Source organism: Ceratosolen solmsi, unplaced genomic scaffold (genome assembly GCF_000503995.2).
Source record: "Ceratosolen solmsi marchali unplaced genomic scaffold, CerSol_1.0 scaffold25, whole genome shotgun sequence".
Taxonomy (NCBI): Eukaryota; Metazoa; Arthropoda; class Insecta; order Hymenoptera; family Agaonidae; genus Ceratosolen; species Ceratosolen solmsi.
The window spans coordinates 44744-68687 of NW_011948444.1; the positions used below are offsets into that span (position 1 = coordinate 44744).

Sequence of the window (23944 nt, forward strand, 5' to 3'; positions counted from 1 at the left end):
AACGTAAGTTTCATTATTAAATAAAGGCAAGAAAGGGCCAATGTAAGTATTTTTTCATTACATTCTTTAACTACGTCAATTGATAAAGTATTTTTATTAAATTTATTATTATATAAATTAAATTTATAACCAATATAATTAAACAAATCATAATTATAGCAATTAGCATATGAATTCCATTTCAATCATAAAATCCAAAAAAAAATTCATTTTTATTTTCCCGCTATAAAGAAATGCGGTAATTCATCGGTTGATGATAAAATATCAGCGCCACCACGATGCAACTAATAATAATATGAAATATTACTAGATGATATTCACAGCTGGTAGTACCGGATTATACCAGAGATGGTAATAGAAATTGTTTAACAATATTATCATTGAAAATGTCAGTAATTGAATTTATTATTGCCATACTTAATTTATATTTGATTTCTAAGTTTCAAACTCTCTGAACACTTTCAGCAACTTTCGTACTTTATAATTTTACTTCAACTTCCTTATTTCATATTATATTTAATTGAAAGCTTCTATAATAGACAAAACACTGAGAAGCATATGCTATGTTGTTATAGAAACGTTTTATATACCTTTATGAACGTTAAATTTGTATTAACGTAAATATAAATCGTATGTACTTATGCGCAATGTACCTTTAAGCGCATTTAACCTCGAAAGATTTATTTAAGCTATTGGGGTATTCATAACAATTCGCATGTACATAAAGTTTACCGGTGCATTTGCTTGTTATCGGATTTACTTTGTAATTCATTAGATATCAGTTAATTTCTAAAGGAACTGGCAATCCTGTAGGTCTATAAAATCGCAGAGATGGATAATGCGTTTATGTTACAAAAGCAGATAAAGGAAAACTCGGAGGATTTACAAAAAGAGTTTTGTGATATGGAAGCATGGGAAGAACAAATGAGAAAAAAAGATTTAGAAATTCGTAATATGAAAAATAATGAGGTTATATTACAATTTTTCACTAAATGTCTTACCTAGCTATTTATGTACTTTAATATTAATTTGTTGTATTTTATTAAACTACTGCACAGAAATTACCTGCGATTAGAAAGAAGAAGAAAAAGAAAATTGTTCCCACCCCTGATGTAGCTAAAGATAAAAAACCTAAAAAGCCTAAAAAATGTAATGGAATTTCTGATTATGATGCTTGGAATAAATTTGATGCTGTTAGTTAAGAAATCATAATTTTCTTGCTAATGTATTACGTTAGTTTTTGAAAATCTATAATTAAATATAAATTGTATTCTTAATAGGATGAAGCATGTAAGGAAATAGATGATAGTAATAATTTAACGGAGAAAAAAGGTGAGAGAAAGTTTGATTTTGAAGTACCTGATAAAGCACAGTTAGAAGAAGAACACGCAAGAGCGGTGACAAAAAAAAATGAAGGAAACGATCTTGTCAAAAAACAGCAATATACCAAAGCAATTGGCAAATATAACGAAGCTATACAAATATTTCCTTATGATGCAACTTTTTTTGCTAATCGAGCTCTATGTCAATTAAAAATAAATAAGTGAGCTTTTTCATTACATGTGTATTAAGAAAAATTTCAATTTTACTATTCGTTTTAATATTACTTTAATTTATAGTTTATATTCAGCTGAAGGTGATTGCACCACTGCTATACAACTTGATAATTACTATGTTAAAGCATACCATAGGCGAGCCACTGTAAGGATAGAATTAAAGCGTTACACGGAAGCTGAAAAAGATATAGAAAAGATTCTAAAATTAGAACCTTCTAATAAAGAAGCTGCATACATGCTTACAGTTGTTAAGAAAAAGATTAGTAGTTCATCAAAGGTGTAATATTGAAAAATAATATATATTTTGTTTGATATATTATTTGTTATCCATTGTTAATTTTTGTTGTTCTTTTAGATGATGGTTATATCTGGAGAAAGTGGTAATGAGAAAAGTTCGATTGAAAAAGTAATTGGAAAAAAATTAGTATGTAAAAATTTAATTAATACTAAATTGACTGAAAATAAGATAGAAAAAACACATTTGAGCGATACAAAAGATAAATCGAGCGAAATTAAAGGTAATATAATAAAACAGAGTAATGATAATGTTGAAAATGCAAAAGATCAATTAAATACAAAATTAAAAACTTCTGGAAATAAATACGCACCTGAGGTTAAGAAGCCAAATAATGTAGAAAAAATTTTTATAAATACAAGTAATAATGAAAAATTACCATCTTGGTTACCTAAATGTAGAGAAGGTTTAAAGTTTGTTCAACCATTAGAAAAAGTTACGGAACGAGTAAGCAAAGTAAGCTCAATAATAATTAATAATATAATTGTTAATTTTTAAATAATGTAGAATAATATTTTTTTTAATAGAGTCAAATCTTAAGGAGAATAAGCGTAAGTGAAGTATTGCCAAATGAATCTATATTTAAAGATATCGAAGAAATAAATGAAGAGAAGAATATGCAGTCGGATGTGGAGAATAAGACTACTTTGAAAATAAACAATTTGGAAGAATCAAAAAGTTCTGAAAATAAATGCGATCAAACTGTTCAAAATGTTAAGACTGTAAGTACAGATCAAGAATTACCATCTTGGTTACCTAAATGTAGAGAAGGTATAAGCATCGTTGATCCATTAACAAATACACTGCGTCGAGTAAAACAAGTAAGATCGATTAGTCAGAAATTAGTAATATAATTATTAATTTATAAGTAATATTTAATGATATTTTTTTAATATGAGCAGACCTTAAAGAGAATAAGCGTAAGTGAAGTATCGTCAAATGAATCTATATTCAAAGATATCGAAGAAATAAATGAAGAGAAGAGTATGCAGTCGGACGTGGAGAATAAGACTACTTTGAAGAGAAACAATTTGGAAGAATTAAAAAATAATACTGTTAGTGTTAAAGATTGTTCGCATAATACTAATGTAACAAATGATTTACCTCCGCCACCAAGATCATTTGTAGAGTTCATGACAATCTGGCGTAAAAATGCATCCAGTGATTTTCGACATAAATTTTTATTGGTAAATAATTATTCCCTTTCATGGCTGTATAAGCATTGTAAATATTTAAAAATAAAAAAATTATTTTTAGCAAATTACACCCAACGATCTTCCAGATATATTTAAGGATTCACTAGAATCTAATTTATTTAGTGAAATTTTATCAATTCTCAATATCGAATTTGTATCAAACAATGATAAAGTTTACGATTTATTATTTTACTTTGGAAAAGTTAAGAGATTCAGAGCCCTAGTACTTTTTATGACGCAAGCGGATAAAAAAGGTACACGATATTAGCTAAAATTAATACGTCAATGAATTTTTCATTAGCATATTCCTTCAATTGCTTATCCGATTTTTCAAATTTATCTTTGCAGCATTACAGAATCTCTTTAATTATTGCAAATGGAACGAAAAGAAAACAAAGCAAGAAATAAATTCTCTTCGAACAATGTTTGAGATGTAGTAACGGTTTGCTAATTACGAAAGCAATGCGTTTTGTGATAACAACAGGGAATATGTTGCAAGAATTATTTAACGCTTTCAATTTCGAGCTCAGGTCACTTAGCATCCATCCAAACCACGAAAGTAAAATACGCACGCACGCTTATACTACACCATCGTATAACCATCGTATTATCGATAAAAATTATGAACTTTTTAATCGTAAGTCGTATATACATGTTCCAGCTCTTGCTTAAATAATCATCTTTGCTCATTAGTCGTGCAAAAGAAGAAAAAAAAAGAAAATAAAAAGAAAGGGAAAAATCGAAAAACGCCGCAATTGTCATTCATTGGATGGTTATAGCAATTTATTCAATGGCTTGGATTAAGCATGATATAACTAGCTGCGCTTCGAGGCCGAATAAAATTGATTATGATTATTGTGAAAATACAAGCATACATTCGCGTCATCGTTCTTCGGATGCGGATGTGCAGGGCTGCTACCGACTTCATCTAATTTACATAAGCAAAGGGCATCAAATGGCTCCCACAATTGTAATTTACAAATAAACTAATTTTAGACCTCGATAATAAAGCTCTTCTATAATTAATACAATGATCCCCTATAAGAATCAACGTAGGCGTAATCACTAATCAGAACTCGGTGGCTTAAGCTTCTCCTTGAGCTAGCAAATTTTCGCCGGGGCATTTGAATAGAGACGACGCAGCGACGCCACTTGGGGAGGAAGTATGCCCGACAAGGAGAAAAGTAGGCGTAACGGCACGGAGGGCGGGCCGCGCGAACGCTATCGACAACTCCGATGACTCCGTAGTTCCTACTCCGTACCAGTTTGCCCGTGCCGATCGACACGTCGAGTACGTGCATTTAGGTATCCCCGCTGCAGTGGGGAAGACGTAAGTAGTAAGTGGCAGAAACTGGCGCAATGAGGTATCTGGCAGCCCTCGACGTCGGCACGACGACAATACGCTGCCACATAGTCGACGACAGGGGTTGCAGCGTGGCCACGAGCTTCGAAAAGGTTTAGCAACTCCTTATTTTATCGTAACTCTTAATGGAGGAAACGGATATTGTGGGAGGGTTTTTCTTGTTTCCGAATCGGGGACGAAAGCTATTCAAACGCGCACGTCGCTTAGCTTTTTATTATAAAGTACGATCGCGGAGACCTTCGCTATGTAGATAATGCGAATGGCATTTTTATGCTGTTAAGAAGGAGTGGAAATTCGAGTTTTGACGAGCCGAGAGTATCGTGCCCAAAATTTGATTCTTAACATTATTAATAATGAGGTGTGAAATAAAGTTGTCATTAATTATTGTATAGGATTATTTTATCTTACCAAGTTATGTGCACGTCGGCTAATGTGTCACTTGGTAAATGTCGAGTTAAAAGAAATTGTAAAAAAAAAACGTCGGATATTCTTACCGTGCATTGCACGAAATTTATTATGATTTTTATTATTTGTATACCTAACTCCCATCAAAAGTATAGTCATTTAAATATATATTTTTGCTTAAAGTAACACATACTTTTTCAAATCATATAAAATTATTAATGAAAAATGCTTATTGGCACTTTCATTGTCCTTTCTTTAATTTGTCATATGTGCCAATTTTTATTTAATTGGCCTGTTCGCCCGTTGCAGCAGAGGATGAGTTTAACGATGGAATACCTTTTTCGCCACACGATTATTACTCAACTACATAATATAATCACACTTTTATTTATTCGTTTATTTAACAATATAAAATACAAGTGTACATGCAAGTGCGTCCAACTTAAGATCGAAGTTAAATTACATAATGCATGCATGCAAGCGCATGCGCCAGCGTGCTTCCGCATTCGAAACAATAAAAGCATTTCGATTAAATAATCGATCGAAGATTATTAACAATAAATTTACAATAATTTTTTTTACTTAGAAATATTAAATAAGTAATTATTTATTTGTCAATTCAATCATGTAATGATCAATAAGCATTTGTAATGCAAACTTGCGTAAATGAAGAGTGAAACGCTATTATTTCTTATTTGAGAAAGATGTTTGAATATTGCTGACTCACAAGCATTAAGTGCAAATAATTTATTACATCTTTTTTCTCCTCTTCGCCATTGAATTAATAAATGGGCGTCTGCGTGCGTGCGTACATGAACAATACTTTCTTTTTGTTCAATATTTGATGCGTATCGAAAGTTAACATTTTAAGTATAAAATCCTTTTAATTAAAGCAGAAAATGATATTTACTTGCGTTTAGTGCATTCAAACATTTCGAACTTTATAGGATAGCCACAAGGATAAAAAAAGATTATACTAAGATTACACATTTGATCATTACATTTAAACAATGCGACAAGTCAACATCAAGTCAAGATCGAATAGTTTAATTAACATTTAACTCACAATGATAATTCACGTATATTATCAACTTATATAATAAAATATAAAAATCATGTATTAATCCACGATACATTTAATTAAATCGAATGTAATAAAAATAATAAAAATAAATTTGTAGCTATAATTTTGCACCGGAAAATTTTCATATATAAAACGAAATCCTTCATATTCATTTTATTATATATTGATTTTTTTTGTTTTTAACGATTTCCTACACATTTTTTTATGATTATATCATATCTGATAAATATTTTAAGAAAAAAGATAATAAATTTTTCTACTACCTCACAAGAATATCTCATAATAAAGTTCATAGCAATATAATTAAAGAAAAGTAAAATTTGTTTGATGAGTTCCATCTATTAATCATATATTACTAAAACAATTTTATCAATATTTTTGTTGGCAGTAGACAATTAAAGCATTGATTCGATATTCATGCGATTCCAGTTTATCAATTAAATACACTCATCTTGTAAATAATTTTTTATTAATCAATATTAAGCGATATTCATAAGTGTGAGAATGCCTTTTTGATATTTAATCGCTAACATTATAAGTCTATAATGAATTAAAATAAAATTTCTCTATTCATTTTTTATTTTATTTCATTTTTCTATTTCTTATTCATTTATTCTATTTCATATTTTACTTTATTACAGTCATTCCTTATTATATTAATTTATTCGATTTTATCGAGAAAGTTTAATATTTGTTAAATTAATTTGAATGCTTCTATATACATATATTTTAATTTTATTCTTAACAGATGAAACTATTGTATCCAAAAATCGGTCATATTGAAATCGATCCAGATTGGTTGTGGGAGGCCATTATTCGTGTTATTAAAAAATGCTTTAGTGGTATGATATTTAATTTACAGTAAATAATAGAAGTTATATGGAGCACGAATTATTTACTAAAATAAATAATATTTGCAAAAAATCTTGCAAGGTTATAATATTTTTCTTTGAAAGTTCATAATAAAGCTTTGTAACTTTGTTAAATTCGAGAATGATGTTTAAATGTCTTAAATCATATTTATAAAGAGGCAAAATATTTTTTCGTCTTCGGTATTTATTGATATTGTTATAAAACTGTCTTACACGTAGAAAGATGCCCTTCTAATAATATCATTTGTTATTTATACTTGAACTTTATGCATATTCAAAAGAAAAAAAATTAGAATAAATGCTTTATTAGTGCGTGTAAAGTAACTGTTATTTCTAATAAATTCATCCATATTATAAATCAACATAGTAAATTATGTTTTAGAAAGCGAAATCGAACCATCGAAAGTCGAAGCTTTAGGTATTTCTACTCAACGTTGCAGTGTTATCACATGGGACCTTGAATCTGGAAAACACTATCACAAGTATGAATTTTAAAAACTTATATAAAATTAATATTTCAATGGCTCAATAGATGTAACAATAGATGTTTTTGTAAATGGTTGAATTATATATAAATAGAATGCTTGATTCATTTTTTCAATTTAATTAGAGCAATTTCATTAAACAGTCACAATTGAGTTTGATGTATAAAACTGTTACAGCTTTATAACATGGAAAGATTTACGTGCAGATTCAATGGTAAAGGAATGGAATTCATCTTTCGCAATGCACTGTTTGCGGCTGGGTTCGCGACTATTATATACGATTTTCCGAAATAAGAGATATCAAGCAGGAAGTGTACTCCGGCTCATGAATACCCAGGTTAACAATTTACCGATAAATGATTCATTGGCAAATGTGTAATAATTTTGTTCAAATTGTATTGAAATGCTGTATATTAATAGCATGTTAAACGATATGACATTCTTTAATATAAAAATAGCCAATTCGATTCCTTAGTAATTTGTGTCAACTATAATTATATTATATTATATCAATTGAATAAGTTTTAATTCAATTGATACAATAGTCTATCTGATTGCTTATTATGGATTTCGTATATTCAAACATTTACAGTATATTTCAATAGGAAACATGATTTATATACAGAAATTAAATATTTCTATATATATATATATATATATATATATATATAGACAAATGGCATTATGTTTTAATTAGGACAGCGTATAATTAAACATTTTAACGAAACTATTAATTGACTATATTATAACTTTTCTGATATTATATACATCAAATATTTTATTATTACATTTAATTACTTTTTAATTAATTGATTTTTAATGTGATTTCTAAATTATTTGTATTAAATATGCATAATCAGAATATATTTAAGTATTAAAATGATTAATCATTAAATTATTAATATGTACTACCAAAAAATTGAATCTGTCGTTTAAAAATTTATAATTTATCTTGTAGTAAAATTGACATCTAATCTTAGAAGTTCTTACAAGAAACCAATTAGAAGATAAGAATAAGTTCATAAACTTAGGAATTGTGTATTCTAAAGCATATAATGACAGATTGTGTGAAGAAAACAATTGGAATTGACTTTGAAAATTAACATTAATTCGTATTATTTAGAGAAATATGACGTTATATTAATTATAATCAATCTAATGATGTTAGCTAATGATTTTTTAACGATTTCTTAAAGAATATAAATTAAGCATTAACGATTTATCACTAGTAATTTACCTAAAATTTGATTTAATATCGCACTAAGCGCATGCACACAGAAAAATTAAATGATGCTTACGAGCGATATCTAACTTCGAAAACATTATAGATCATATATTATCTGTTAAAATTAACCATTTTTTTTTTGTTTTTATATAAGTAATTAACGATTTATCAGTCAATATAATCAGACACTTAGATATGTGTAATAATCTATTATTATATGTAATAAGTAATTTAGTGTATCCCTGAAAAAATATGAAAAACTTTAGGAATTTGACAAAAGATATTTAGTTTTAAGAAATTGCCAAACAATACTACCAATTATAGATGTTTTGCTATTGATTATTTGAAATGAATGTTGACTAACAAATTTAATAATAGAAAACTGCAATTACCGCCCATTACAGATGACTTTACGCTTGTTATGGGCTTTGGAAAATGTGAAAGGACTGAGAGATGCTGCTATTAGTGGAAAGGCTGTGTTTGGAGGCGTTGACTGCTGGCTCCTTTACAAATTGACCGGTAAACAAGTTGATTATATGAGAAATAAACGAGTAAATTAATTTTTAATTTTATGTAAGGTAATATTTTTGAAATATGTACATTAATATTTTCATCACTTCTTAAAAGAATAAGGGTCATAATGCAAATGAGAATTATTATCGGAATTTATATAATTTTAAGAGAAAATGATGAGTCATGTTCTTAAGCAAAACAACCACGTTACTATTTCCAATTAATCTATGTTGATAGATACAAGTGGTTACTTGTTTTTCATCCATAATGTAATTTCTAAATAATCTCTAATTCGTTGAATATTTAAATAATACTTATTAAAACATTTATTGTAGAATATAAATAAATTTTAGTGCTAAACTAAACTATTTTTCATACTCTGAGCCAGCCTTTAGATCGTTTTCATTATAAATTTATCCAATAATTGATTTTCAAGCTATTAATTGCAATTACCAATATTTTCAATAATAACCATGTACGCCTATATGTGACCATTAATTCTTTTAACAATTATTTGTATAATAACGTATACTAAACAATAAAAATCTAATAATAATAGTACTAATAATAAATTTGCCGTTATTGTTTATTTAGGGAAATATTTCCGATGCATTATAATAATTTTTCTCTCATTTTTTTCAACGCGATATAAAACGAAGGCCAACATGTATCAGACGTGTCAAGTGCATCGGCGTCAGGTCTATTCGATCCTTTTACCATGCAATGGGCAGGTTGGGCGCAAATGCTTTTCAAACTACCGGCAACGATGTTTCCACGAGTCGTTGACACCGCGGGTGATTTTGGCTCTATACCAGCTTCGCTATTCGGTGTCGAGATTCCAATAACCTGTTCAATGGCCGATCAGGCTGCCTCACTTTTTGGTTCCGGCTGCTTCGAGCCCGGCGACATGAAGCTCACCATGGGAACTGGTAGCTTCATTAACGTCAATACTGGCAAGGAACCGCACGCCATGATTACCGGTAATCCTCTGCATAATTTACTTTACGTAAATCTATGCTAGAAATATCTGCAAAGATAATTATTGTTGTAGTAATTTGCGTTAACTTTGATCGTCGACTAACACTATTTAATTGAAATACTTATGGAAATATAAATGCAGTACTTCATTGTGTTGTGAAAAGAATTGTAAAATTTTACTTTGATAATTCAAATTCAAAATATCAATGTTTTAATATTTCAACTCTATAGCTATTATTTAAGTTTATTGTAAATATTAATAAGTTTTTTGCAATGTTTATTGAATTATACTTGTTCTGCATAGTTAAAACTTATTTATATATTTATTTATTTTAAAACATTACTTTTGTTTAACACACCTTGGGCATACGAAATTTTAACATTATTTCTTGTTATATTTAGTTCTATATCCATTAATTGGATGGCGCTATGGGAATGAGTTAGCTTATGTCGTTGAAGGATCTTCAAATGATACTGGAACTGTGATCGAATGGACGAAATCATTAGGTAACTTTTTACAATTCAAATATTAAAATATTTTATATTTTGATGTATGGCATACGTAATCGTTAATTCTATTGAATTTTATTTAAATCGCATTTATTATATTATAGAATTAATTGAAAATCCATTGGATACGTATACATTAGCGACTTCGGTAAACGATTCCGACGGGGTTTACTTTATACCTGCCTTCAGCGGTTTACAGGTAACATTTAACAAGTAAAATTTAATGTTAAGGCCATATTTATTGGTCGGTATGTCTCGAAAATATTAAAATAAATGTTTATAAAGTGTATGCATATTGTCCTCCCTTTATCTACCGATTAATCATGAAAAGATGAAGGTAATTGTAAAATACTATTAATTCACGAAATTACCTCTTTATCAAAAGATATAAAAATATGAGTAATTTGTTACAAGCTATAAATAAATTAAACGTTGAAAAAATAGGAAGAAGCAAGAGCAAACTACTATGCTTAAAAACGCATAGTATTTGTATCCGTACCGTGGGGATATATTTTTTAAAGAAATTTGATCTCGAAACAATTCCCAACGACATTATCGACGAATGATTATTGACTTTTAAGCCAATATTACTTGGTTCTTATAATTTCTGGACAAGCTAATAAGATCGGCCTCATGCAAATATTCTCGAATCCTCAGAGCTTTTATGGCTTAGACCTTTGAATCATATTCGAATCGTCTGTCCATTACGATAATTGAACATATAAACGAGTTTGAACTTGTACTTGTCGGTAACCACATACTCAATATTTTATTCCAACGTACAATTAACATTGCAGTAAATTATAATACAAATTTTATAATACTCTAATGGAGTATATTTTCTATAAACATAACATTAACTAATGGCTTCACGTTCGCCCCTATTTTCTTCCCATATATATTGATATATTTATTTTAAAAGTCATAATAAAAAATCCTATTTAAAATAGGCACCCATTAGTAATCATAATGCTGCGGCTGGATTTCTTGGAATCAAACCAACTACCCAGAAAGCTCATCTTGTGCGTTCAATGCTCGAAAGTTTGGTATTTAGAATTCTTTTGTTATACGAGTGCATTCAGCGGGAAACGAAATTTTCATATCGATCTATAAGGTATTTAATGATATATTTTTTTAATGAAATAATACATCATATAGTTTGACATATTTTATTTTCTTAGGGTTGATGGCGGGGTATCACAAAATGACTTTGCCATGCAACTTTTAGCTGATTTAACCGGATTGAATGTAGAACGGAGTACAAGTATTGAAATGTCGGTTTTGGGAGTCGCGTATTGCGCTGGACTACAGAAAGGTCAGTAAAAAAAAAAAATTGTTACCATTTATTCAATCCTATTATTTATTAGTTTTTTTGAATTTGTATATGTATCATTTGAGTACAAAAATTAATTTTTTAATAAATATTGTTAGAAAAATTAAAAAATTTTCAACAATCGTTTCAAAAAATTTTTAATTGGTTTAATAAATAAATGTCAACGCATTTATTGATTAATTTCCAATATACTAATAGAATAAGATTTCTGCAACGAGTTAGAATAAAAATATAATATATATATATAATGTATATTTAATAAATATTTAATAAACAGGTATTTGGAAGAGTAAAGAAGAAATTATGAAATTGCGAAAAGTTGAAAAAATATTTTGTCCTAATAAAGAAAGGCAGTCAGCATACAAGACGACAATAGAAAATTGGAAGAAAGCAGTAACAAGATTTAAAGATTGGTACTGACAACATAATCCTACATACAAATAGATGGAATATATTAAGGAGAGAAACATGAAATACATTATTTGTGTCACTATTTGTATTTATTATTGGCTTAACGGTTGAAAGCAATGGAGTAGATTGATAAATCTAACCGTATAAATAATAAATGCTTCGAAATCATTTTCGAAACGACTACATCTACTTAGAAGATAGCGGCTAAATATATATATGTACATATGATTTTAAATATAAATTTGAATGGGAATATAAGAATAAATTATTTACAATTTTAGAATTATAATTAAACAAAAAATAAATTTATCATTATATTATAAGATTATATATATATATACATATGATTTAAATACGATATAAGAAAAAAATGCCTAAAAATTTCATTATAGTAAATTTTCAAATTTAAAGCAAATATAATACGGTAATCTGACAAAATCCATTAATAAATCTTGGACATAACTTATATCTAATAATTTTTGGAAAAACTTATTTTTAATTTGCAATTTGTAAAAATTAGTTTAGAGTTTGAAAAAAGATTTAATATCTAAAGTTTTTAATTACTAATTAATTTTTTTTCAAGAAATTTTAAGAATAGGAAAACTTAAAATTTACTTTAAATGTAAACATTTAATAATTTCTCGAGAAACGATCTTTTTAGCAGTATGTACTGTGTAATATACATGTAATTCACGAGGACAACACTATAAATACAAAAATGTATGAAAATGAAAGGAATATTAGTAGAAAGAAAAAAAGCAAGCGAGGAAAATGTATTGTTAAGGGGATTTTTAATGTGAATCTCGAATGGCATTTATCCACAGAATTATATGTGATTATTATTCATTTTAATAAACGGATCACTTCTGTCTTTATTTTTAAGGAAATAAGTTATTTTTTTATAATGTTCGAGTACAATTTATAAAGCATAACTAATTTTGTAAACTTATTAATATTTCGAACGGTATAAGTAATAGATTTTTATACACTTATATAATTCAATAAAAGCAGTAAATTAATACAGAAAAAAAATGTTTAAACCTATTATTAATTCTTTTGTAAATCAATAATATTTTTAGACTTTATTTATTTCTTTTTATTTTCATAAAACTAAGCAAAATGTAATACCAAAAAACATTTGGAAATTTCAGAAGAATTGAAGAAGTTGCATATAAATATCATATTACATATTATAAATAGAAATAGTTTTAAAGCCGAGATAATAAAAAGAAAAAAATTTATTTTGTGACTTTATTATCACAATTTATCATTCCGAATGAGATATATTGTGTATGTTAACACGACGAAGGTCTCCCCATTCGTCAAGCACATAAAGCATAAGTTGCATTTAATTCTATTCATTCCAATATCTACGATTTCAATTTTAAAATTTTTATTTGTATTCCAAATGGAAATTAAGTTAAAAACGATAGATATGAATCAGTGTATGTATATATTATTTTACATTATTTTACTTTATCATTAGATAGGTTTTATGAGAATGATTAAATTAAGGAATATTAAAATTCTTTATAAAAGAAAAAAAAAGTGAATATATTTAATATACAGAATGTAAAGTAAAATAATAAATTTAAATATTTATATCCCATTTTAAACTATTTTAAAATTGTTATTTTATCATTATATATATATATATTGAATATTATTTTTGGGTTTAAGATTCGACTTATAATATTTAACTCTTATTAAATATCAATATTTGATTTATATTCACTTTATTCTCGATTAAATTCATAATAAAAAATTGTAAAAAGTAATTCTTATGTAAATTGATTTTAGTAAACGTAACTGTTACAGATAAGACTTAATCTATTTTTATACTCTAGTGTAATTTTCTTTTTAAATTTGTATAATTACAATATTTATTTGTTATAGTACTAAAGATAAGAAAAGCATAAATTGGAAAGTTAAAATATTTAAAGAGATGCTATTGTAATATAATGATATATTAGAAATATTAATTATTACTCTAACTTTATTGATATGCGTATTATAATTATCAAATTTTTATTAACGTATTTAACCGAATTTCTTATATAAATTTATAATTAATAATTTGACAATTAATAAAAAGATCAGCTGTTACTAACGCACAATAGACATTTTAATATTAATGTAGTAGAACGACTATTTTTAAGCAAACTAACTTGATGCAAAAGTAACCCAAATTATAGATGGAAAAGTACTTTATTTCAATAATATTTAATCAATTTTTAAGATTTATAATATATTTAAATAAGAAATTCTTAATAATTAAAATATTTTTTCTGTATTAAAATAATTTTTTTTCTTTCAATTAAGAATATGCGTATTTATTATATTTTATTTTAATAAGTTTAACAATTGTTTAAACATTATAATTATCAAGCGTCTAAAATATAAGATTTTTATATTTTTAATAATTATATTTTATTTTAATTTAAAATGTACATGTTAAACATTCAAGAATTAACAAAACAAATTTTAATCTTTAATTCAATTAATTAACCAATGTTTTTCTAGATATACAATCTTTTTTTATTTATTTTTCGTAGCAATAAAATAATACATAAAATATGTATTATTTGCCTACTGTAAAGTAGCTAATTATATGATTATAAGTGAATTGTAAATGAAATTAATTAAGTTATATGCCTTTAATCAAATAGCTAATTTGATTTTGTTGGTATATTAATTTTTAATATTTTTATATCGCTTTTACTAATTCAATGAAGTAAAATTAAATAATACCAATAAATTCATATAATTAGTAATAAAAAGATAGATTAACAACATAAACATATTTAGACAAATGAAAGAATTTTATTTTATTAATTACGATCGTTTTAATGTTACATTTCAAATAATTGTCATCTGTAGAACAAGAATAAAAAGCCAGAGTCAGCTCAATGAAATGGAAACCATGTTTATGCGAAGCACAAATTTGCAAGATCGCAAATCCCGACTGCGATGCTCGAATTTCAAAGATGATGAAAGAAAACCAGTGCACCTAACTGATATATCTATTGTACGCCAGTGAACTTTGGTCTCAGTAAATCAACTTGTGCCCAAATTTATTTGCTGGTGTGTGACGATGAATTCGCCATTTTTCATTAATTATAATCAATTGAGTGGAATCGAAGTTCGTGGGAACACTACGTTGCCTTATCGGTTTGCGATCAGTAGTCATCCGAAGTGTCTGCGTATTTTTGTTTAAACCAGCCTAGTTCAGATACAATCAACGTTTTAAATTGTTATTTCATTGGAATATTTGGAATTTACTTCACTGCTTGATTACAATCAAAATCCGCAATCATGGTGAGTTTTGATATTTTTCTCATTTTATAATATATAATAAATTATAATTCATTCGCTTGTAATTATCTTTATCCGCTTTAATTTATCGACATTAATTTATTTTATATAATACAATTAATACCTTAAGTATAATAATATTTAACTTCACTAGTTTTTACATACATTATTTCACTGTATCTCTAAAGAAAATACTCCCAATTCATTTCGCATATATTATAATATCAAATTGATTCTATTGAAAGGTGATTAATTAAAAATGACTATTGAATAATATGTGCATATTTAATCTCTGAATGTCGTACATGAATATGCTTTAAAATTGAGCAACCATATTATTAAAAAGATTCTATTTCACGTAGATAGAAACTTTTTTTTTCTATTATTTAAAAACTATTTTATTTATGATCTTTGACAAATTCGACATAGATTTTCAATTTCAACCATTATAAATCATTTTATAGTAAAAATTAATAGCGAAGTGGTGTCAAACATGAATCTACATCAGTGCTGTGAATATTAAATGTGCTGATTTATATGATTAATTAAATATTTCATAGATAGTTTTACTTACGAATAATACATACTGACACGGCAAAACATTCAAATCATTAGTATTTAATTACCTTCTTAACGTTCTACGGAGGCGTTCTCTTCTTCGTGTTATTTTTCCTAAACTTTTTTTCATTCTATTAAAAAAATTATATTTCGAAGAAAAAAAAAATATATTGTTATATTAAACTATTATAATAAGATTTGTTTAACTATACTCTATTGAAGATATATTTGAATTAAGATATATAATATATTGATAAAAAAAATTAAATTAAAATAAAGGAATTATATATTATTTGTATCAATAAATATTTGTATTAATGTTTTATTAATATTGTTATTTAAATTATATATCTATATTCTAAATTGAATTGAAATGGTTTAGAATTATATGTTAAATAATATAATTATTAAGCTGAAGCTACCCTTAATTAAGAATTGAATCAAAACTTTGACGTAGTTATTGGTGTTTATGTCATTAATTATTATGCAAATCACTTACATTACCATATATTATTGACTTTAACGTTTATTCGCAATTAGATATATATATATATATATATATATATATATATATATATATAATTTTTCATGTAAATGTAATTTTTTGTCTAAACTATCAAAACATTAAAATAAATATTATATATAAAGTTCTAAATTAATTTATTATTTATTATAATGACAACTATAATGCAATAATTTCGAATTTATTAAGGCTTTCTTACATATGCATATGTCTGATTCATGCTTAATGTAATATAATCAATATTTTTACGAAATAATAAACTAACAAGTTATGCTTACGAATTAATCTTATTACTACAAATGATAAATTTCAATAGTATATATTACATACATTAAGGATTTGACGAAAAATTCTTTTCATTTTATTTTATACAACATTTCATATATTTATATTACTAATAAATTCAACATATTTTCTAAAATTTAAAAGATATTATAATAAGTCAAAGTTATTTATTCGATAGTATTTATTAAATAATATTAATTAAATAAAAAACAATAAATTGAACACTGTAAAATTATTAAAAACTGTGTAATATACCATTTTTTTCCAATAAATGACATAATACATAAATTTTCTCACTATATGTATTTCTAAATGACGAAAAATACGTTTAAAATGAATCTTCAATATAAAAATTTTGTTTATATATTATTGTTATATAAAATTACGAAAATAATAATAATAATTGTAAACACAATTTAAATTAATAGACAAGTTTTAATAAATATAATTCTAAAAAAAGAAGTTAACTTTTTATTACATTTAATTAATTTACACTAATCTTGCAAGATTTTTAAATAGTTTATTTATATTTGAGAATTTGTAAGCGGTTATTTTACCAAATATCACATCTTATTTAGTTTCTTAATTTCTCTAACTTTTGGTTTTTATTTTTTATTACTTATCAATTAAGTATTAAAACTATAAAAAATAAGTATTAGTAATTTCTGTAGCATTGATTACGCATGAAAAGTGACTGTATATATGAAATTTCTATACTTTTATAAGTTTCTATCATTTTTATTACATTTCTTTTAATAATTAGCATATACGTCTCGACATACATGCAAACTCATATTTAATATTTTACGATTATTTAAATCTTATTTAAATTAATTATATATATATATATATTGTATTAATAAAAAATTTATAATAGTATAATAAAGAAATTTTTTATCAATAAGTAATTATATTAAATATAAGTTTTAATTATAAGTAATTCAATTTATTAATATTAAATATAAACGTATTATGTAAATATAGGAAAGTTCAGGAAGGAAAGTTAGGAAATTTAGGAAGGTCAAGAAATTAAGAAAAGTTAATATATTTCGTAAATGCTTAATTATAAATAATATGCCATAGTTCTATTATTTTATTAAATAAATAAGAAATATAAAACACTGAATCAATAATGCATCAGTCTCAATTATTAACGAAATATATTTTCCTTTTCAATCTTATTAAGTACAATATGTATGAAACACTGCAAATACAAATGCACTAATATTTATGTATGTGTCAGCAACAATTAATTTAAAAGTTTTTTTGATGAAAGAATTTTTTTTAAATCGACAAAGAATCATATGATCATTCAGATATCAATCAGAAGATAATTTTACTGATGCGTAATTTGGAATTTTTAATTTCTTAATAATGTATTTTAATTCTTAATAATGTATGATGTTATATAAAAATCAGCCAAATCGTACATAATAAGAATAGAAGATAAGAAATAAATTTTCAATATTGAAAATAGATGACGATAAACCCAATTATATTATTGAATATACATGAAACTATATTTTTTCAATATTTATCAAATTTAGTTGTTTGATATAAAAAAGTATTTAAAATTTTTTCCGGAAATCGGATTCTGTAAAAAATTGTACGATTCATGGAATGATGATAGTATTATATTATTGTTAATAAAAAATATTTCAATCTATATCGAGTTACAATTACTCATATCCAAATGTATAATTTTTTAAAAAAATCCTATTGTTCTCAATAATTTTTATCTGACGTAACCAATAAGTGAATGGTATTTGTTCTCTTAATTACTTTCACTAGGAACCAGTGATAATATTTGTGTTATTTTTCACATAAAATAATATTATACATTTTCTTTTTATTTAATTAATTAATTTATCTTTTCATTTAATTTCAGCATTATTACATGAACATTATTGCCTCTCTCTCTCTCTCTCTCTTACACACACACACTCTCTCTCTTTCTGTCTCTCTCTGTCGTACAACATTAATTTTATCTCATTTTTTTTTTCGTCTCCCGCTTTCTCTTTTTGCGAATATGGAAATGTAATGCATCCAGTTAACATTAGCGTTCTTTTTTCTGAATTACCAACACATGCTTTATGCTTATTTGCGACTTACACGCACGTGATATAGTCAGTTGCTCGTTAACTCTTGTTTGGTGGGTATGCGGTTGATCATTTCTTGGCTTGCTTTGCCATTACAACTACTGTTTGTCTTAAATAACCGCGAATTCTCTTTGCGTTTTGTTTGCGCGTTTCTTTAATAAGTGTTGTGATTCTGCAGGCGGAAGTGGTCCTGGATATGAGTGAAGCGGACGATCAGGTAAACGAGAAATCCAAATCCATATTGGTTGATGCTAACAAAGCAGAAGTATGCAGATTGGATTTAAAGCCGCAAGAGACTACGTTATTGATTGATCAAGTACCCGAAGGTGAGTGAATAATTTTTTGTCTATTATACCTATCAAAGATTTTAATGCAAATATCCAGTTTCCACTTTTTAAATTGAGCATTTATATCGTAAAGATTTTAATCGATAATTAAAATATTCTATAATTTAATTATATTAATTGACATACTGATTAACTTTTACGTTCAATATTAAGTATTGAATTACTTTTTATTAGAAAACGAGATTCGCAAAAAATTTATTTGGGAAATGTGTGTTTTTAATATATAAATTATTGTTATTTATTCTTATGTTTTATTGGGATTAGATTTTATTTTAGTATCTATTAAATGCTTCAGAATTATGAAAATATCTTTACGAAAGGTCTTTATAGTATCGATTTAGGAAATTAAATTATTTATGCTTAAATTACTTCGCTAATATAATAAAAAATAATTAGAAATTTAAATATATGCCCACAGATTCTTTTAACTTATATCTATATAATCGCAATTATAATTTATTTATTGACATAAGAAATATATGAGAGAAAGTCGGTTAAAAGAGTTATTGATATTATTTGAATATACACATTTTTTTATAATCTATAAGATCAATAATATAAATATTAATGTTGTAGTGTAAAGCTAATTTTTTAGTAGATGATAGTAGGTATTTCTGGTTTAATTGTTACACGTTAGCTTCTTGCAAATAATATGCTATTGAATTATGGTTTATTAAATTAATGATGAATTAGCAAATTTAAATAGACATAATAAATCTAATTAAATGACAATTATTTAAATCGATAATGTTGTTATACATACAACACTACAAATTACCTAGGAAATATAAGTTTGAATATTTTTAACGAATGAGATACAGATGTGCGGATTAGATAATAAAAGTTAGTTATTTTAATTAATGACACTTTAAAAATGAGTACGAGGAGTTAAAATTTGCATAAATTTTAATATTAAATTAAACGATCATATTTCAAAGTAAAATATTAATTGAAAAAAGGTAATAGATGATTTGTACTTAACATTAGAGTTACGTAAGTAGTAATTAGTTTCATGATTTCATATTTTTATTAATAATAGTATACTCGTGTTGGTTATATGTATTCAATACCAAGAAATTAAAGTGTTGCGCAGAAAAACAAACAATGGAAGCTAAGATGCGCTTCTAATCTCTGTTTATAGCATTTTTAATGTTTTTAAACGTTTGTAACATGCTTTGTTCGTGTATTGTTCTTTTTTCACGTTTAAACGGCATTCAGTTCTCAGTATATATGTATTTTTCAATATACTTCTGTATTTTATTATTATTTAAGTTTGAAAATACATTAAGATTACAAATATGTTATTTATTCAACTTTATTAAAGAAGAGGGTTTATAATTATAATTATTATAATATTGTGCATATAATTAACATTTTTTATACAATATTCACAAAGTCCTATATACAATATAGATAATAATGAAACATAAAGCCAATAAACATATATGTAAACAGTGACTATCTTTTATGATTTATCGTAAATAATTGTATTTAAAGTAGCTAGAGGGCTAGGAATTTATTTGATATTTAATTATCATAAAAACTTATTATTTCTTGTCGAATAATATTTTTTAATATTGGATAAATCAAATAAATAGATATATTTAAAAAATTTATTTTGAAATATGATTCATGCATTTAGTGTATAGTAATAGTACTTAATCAAAGAAAACTGTTCATTCAATCGTTAAACTATTTAATTATAAATTTATTATTATATAAATATAATTAATTGTAAAATATCGTCAAAAGCAGTTGCTTAGACACATACCAAGAATATGCATGAGTCGTGTGCTTGCGTGTGCGCGAGTGTGTGTATATAATATATGTAGAATAATAAAAATAAGTATAATAATAAACTATAGAGAGTGAAAATAATATTCCATGTTCCAGTTTATGGAATTAATGAAATTATTAAAAAAGACTTTGAAGTATTCTAAAACTATTCTGAAACATTAAAACTATATTTTTTATTAGACGTTTTTCTGATACTAGCAAATGTATAGAAACCAACGATAAATTATAAAACAATAAAATATTGTAGTAAAAATATTGTACAAATTAGAAATTTAATGTTTGATCATAATTAATTTTAAACAATGATAGAAAAATGGATAATAACAGTGAAATTATTTCATAAAACTTTTGATACATTACTTTGTGAATCTAATTTTTATTTTCGTAATATTTTGTTCCAGTACTATAAAAATGCTTTAAGATAATATATTTTTAGTAATTCAAATTTGTGAATATAAAATACCTTAAAGAAATTTATATAAAATGTATCGAATTTTTGAATTTAATAATAATAATAATAATAACAATAAAAAAAATTTAAATAAAATAAAATAAAATATATAAACGAACATATAACAAATAGTATCAATGCTAGTTAACAGTAAACAGTATGTACATAATATTCTATTAATTATATTAAAATTAATAGTATTAATAATCATTTGTGAAACTGTTTATGATCATTAAAATGCTTATAATAAATAGTATTTGGATATATATGTAATTATAATTTTATTCTTAAATATTAATATTCTTTATTTTTTTATATTTAATATAAAAATATAAAAGTTTGTAAGTGTTCAAATATTTAATAAATAATTGCCCAATGTTATCAATAAATTAAAAAAATTATAAATATCCCATAAATTAATATAAAATCAAATTAAATATATTAGTAAAGAATAAGAGTATATATATATATATATATATATATATATATATAGTTTAGTTTAAAAAATAACTGTGATTTTTAAAAATTTTACGACGAATATATCTGATAAATATTTCAAAAGAGTCAGATAACATCTAAAAATTTATATTTATATATGCTTTGAGTAACAATGTTTTCCTCGTTTCTTTTTTGTGGATGCAAAGAATAAGACTCATCTTTACTCGAAAGAATAGTATCAACTAATAATTTACATTTTTATATTTCTTGGAGTCTCTCTTTTGCGATACCAGAAATCCTTGGTATGTTTAGTGACACTACAGCTAACCATAATTTGTTAAGATTCTCTAAACTTTTTTGAATTTCTTAAAGTAATTTCTGCTTTTCTCCCTCCATTATCTACACAGGTATTTACATGTTTGTATTATTATTTAGTAAGTCGTTTACATAAAAAAAAACTTATTACACCCATATTTGATATTAATTTGTTCAAGTAATAAAACAGATGAAAAGAATTTCTCCTTCTGTCATACTTTATTACAAAACGTTTTAATTCCAAATATAATATATTTATTTGAGAAAAGATATTTTTTATGAAAAAAATTAAATAGAACAAATATTTAATTAAATCGCAGATTTCAGATATTGTTTATACATGTAGAAATAACAATATATATATATATATATATATATATATATATATATATATATATTGTTACTAAGTACATTAAACCAATATAATTTAAAAATATAATTATGAATTCCAATTAATTTGTTTTTCAATGTTATACTTTAAACAATAATTTCTATTACATTAATTTTTAAAATGTCAATTAATTTCAAAGTTTCTTATCATTTTGATTGAAAAAATAAAATTCTTATGTATTTCATAATTAACTTTTAATACATTCGAAATAATCTTATAGCGTTTCAAAGCATAAATAGTTTTTAATATTCATATAATTTAATTTTTAAATAAATTCAATATACAATTACTAATAATATGAATAATATGCAATATTATGTATATGAAAGTATTAGACAAATATATTTGTTCTTGTTATTCAAAAAGCCAAATATGACAAAAATGATATATCATTAAAAGATAGGTGTTTGCTCAAATATCATAAATAATTTGAATATCATGCTTATAAATAAATGAATTTATATACGTATCAATAAACTGAAAATATGATATTCGTATAATATTCTTATAGTAAATTCGAATAATGATAAATTAATATCTACAATCATTAGCATAATTTTTTCGCAAATTACCTCTAATTTTATAAGAACTTTCTAGAATCATTTAATTAGTTCTTCAAAGGTCTAAACAACATAGATGAAGATATATTTAATTATACCAATTATTAGACATAAATTATTTATTCACGTCGTATGAATCTTACTACCTTTTCACCTTCTAAGCTGCTTATGTACTTAAAAACTTTTAATTCGTAATATAAATAGAAATACTCATTGATCGGTCGTAATATCAACTCAGCGTTATTATGATGATGTGAAAGTGGTTAAAGAAACCTGCCGGTAAAAATTCGTATAAAAAAATACAGGTCTATTAATTTTAAGTGATTTGATGTTGCAATATTTTTTTCGTCTAATTTTGAATTCACTTTTCCTACACCAAACTAATATTAATTACGTGCATAATTCCTATACTATACAAGTACAATTATTTATATATAAAATATTATCCGCTGATTTAAAATCTTTTAGTAATTAGTCAAAATATATTGAATAAATTCTGACGAAAAAACTTTTTAATATGATATAGGTTGTGATTTTAGAAGATGATTAAATTTTTCATTTAATGAGTGTATTTAACAAAAAAAAAATATTTATTTTTATTAAAAAAAACTTAAATCTACTATTTCTTGTTCCTTTCGA

The 23944-nt window shown here is 24.9% G+C and overlaps 2 protein-coding genes across 2 annotated transcripts; both read left to right on the top strand.

Moving 5' to 3' along the window:
- Window positions 1-599: 599 nt before the first annotated feature.
- spag (RNA polymerase II-associated protein spaghetti) lies at window positions 600-3762 on the top strand. The gene is made up of 9 exons (XM_011504287.1): window positions 600-969; window positions 1059-1193; window positions 1281-1543; window positions 1620-1833; window positions 1912-2307; window positions 2379-2672; window positions 2754-3038; window positions 3109-3301; window positions 3396-3762. The coding sequence occupies exons 1-9, from the start codon at window positions 832-834 to the stop codon at window positions 3482-3484; spliced, it is 2007 nt and encodes a 668-aa protein (XP_011502589.1). The 5' UTR covers window positions 600-831; the 3' UTR covers window positions 3485-3762.
- Window positions 3763-4250: 488 nt separating this feature from the next.
- On the top strand, window positions 4251-19326 carry LOC105365989 (putative glycerol kinase 5). The gene is made up of 13 exons (XM_011504288.1): window positions 4251-4502; window positions 6648-6741; window positions 7154-7253; window positions 7434-7593; window positions 8886-9000; window positions 9654-9974; window positions 10375-10479; window positions 10587-10681; window positions 11433-11596; window positions 11664-11797; window positions 12093-12444; window positions 15107-15544; window positions 19185-19326. Exons 1-11 carry the CDS (start codon window positions 4407-4409, stop codon window positions 12233-12235), a joined length of 1527 nt encoding a protein of 508 aa, XP_011502590.1. The 5' UTR covers window positions 4251-4406; the 3' UTR covers window positions 12236-12444; window positions 15107-15544; window positions 19185-19326.
- Window positions 19327-23944: the final 4618 nt, after the last annotated feature.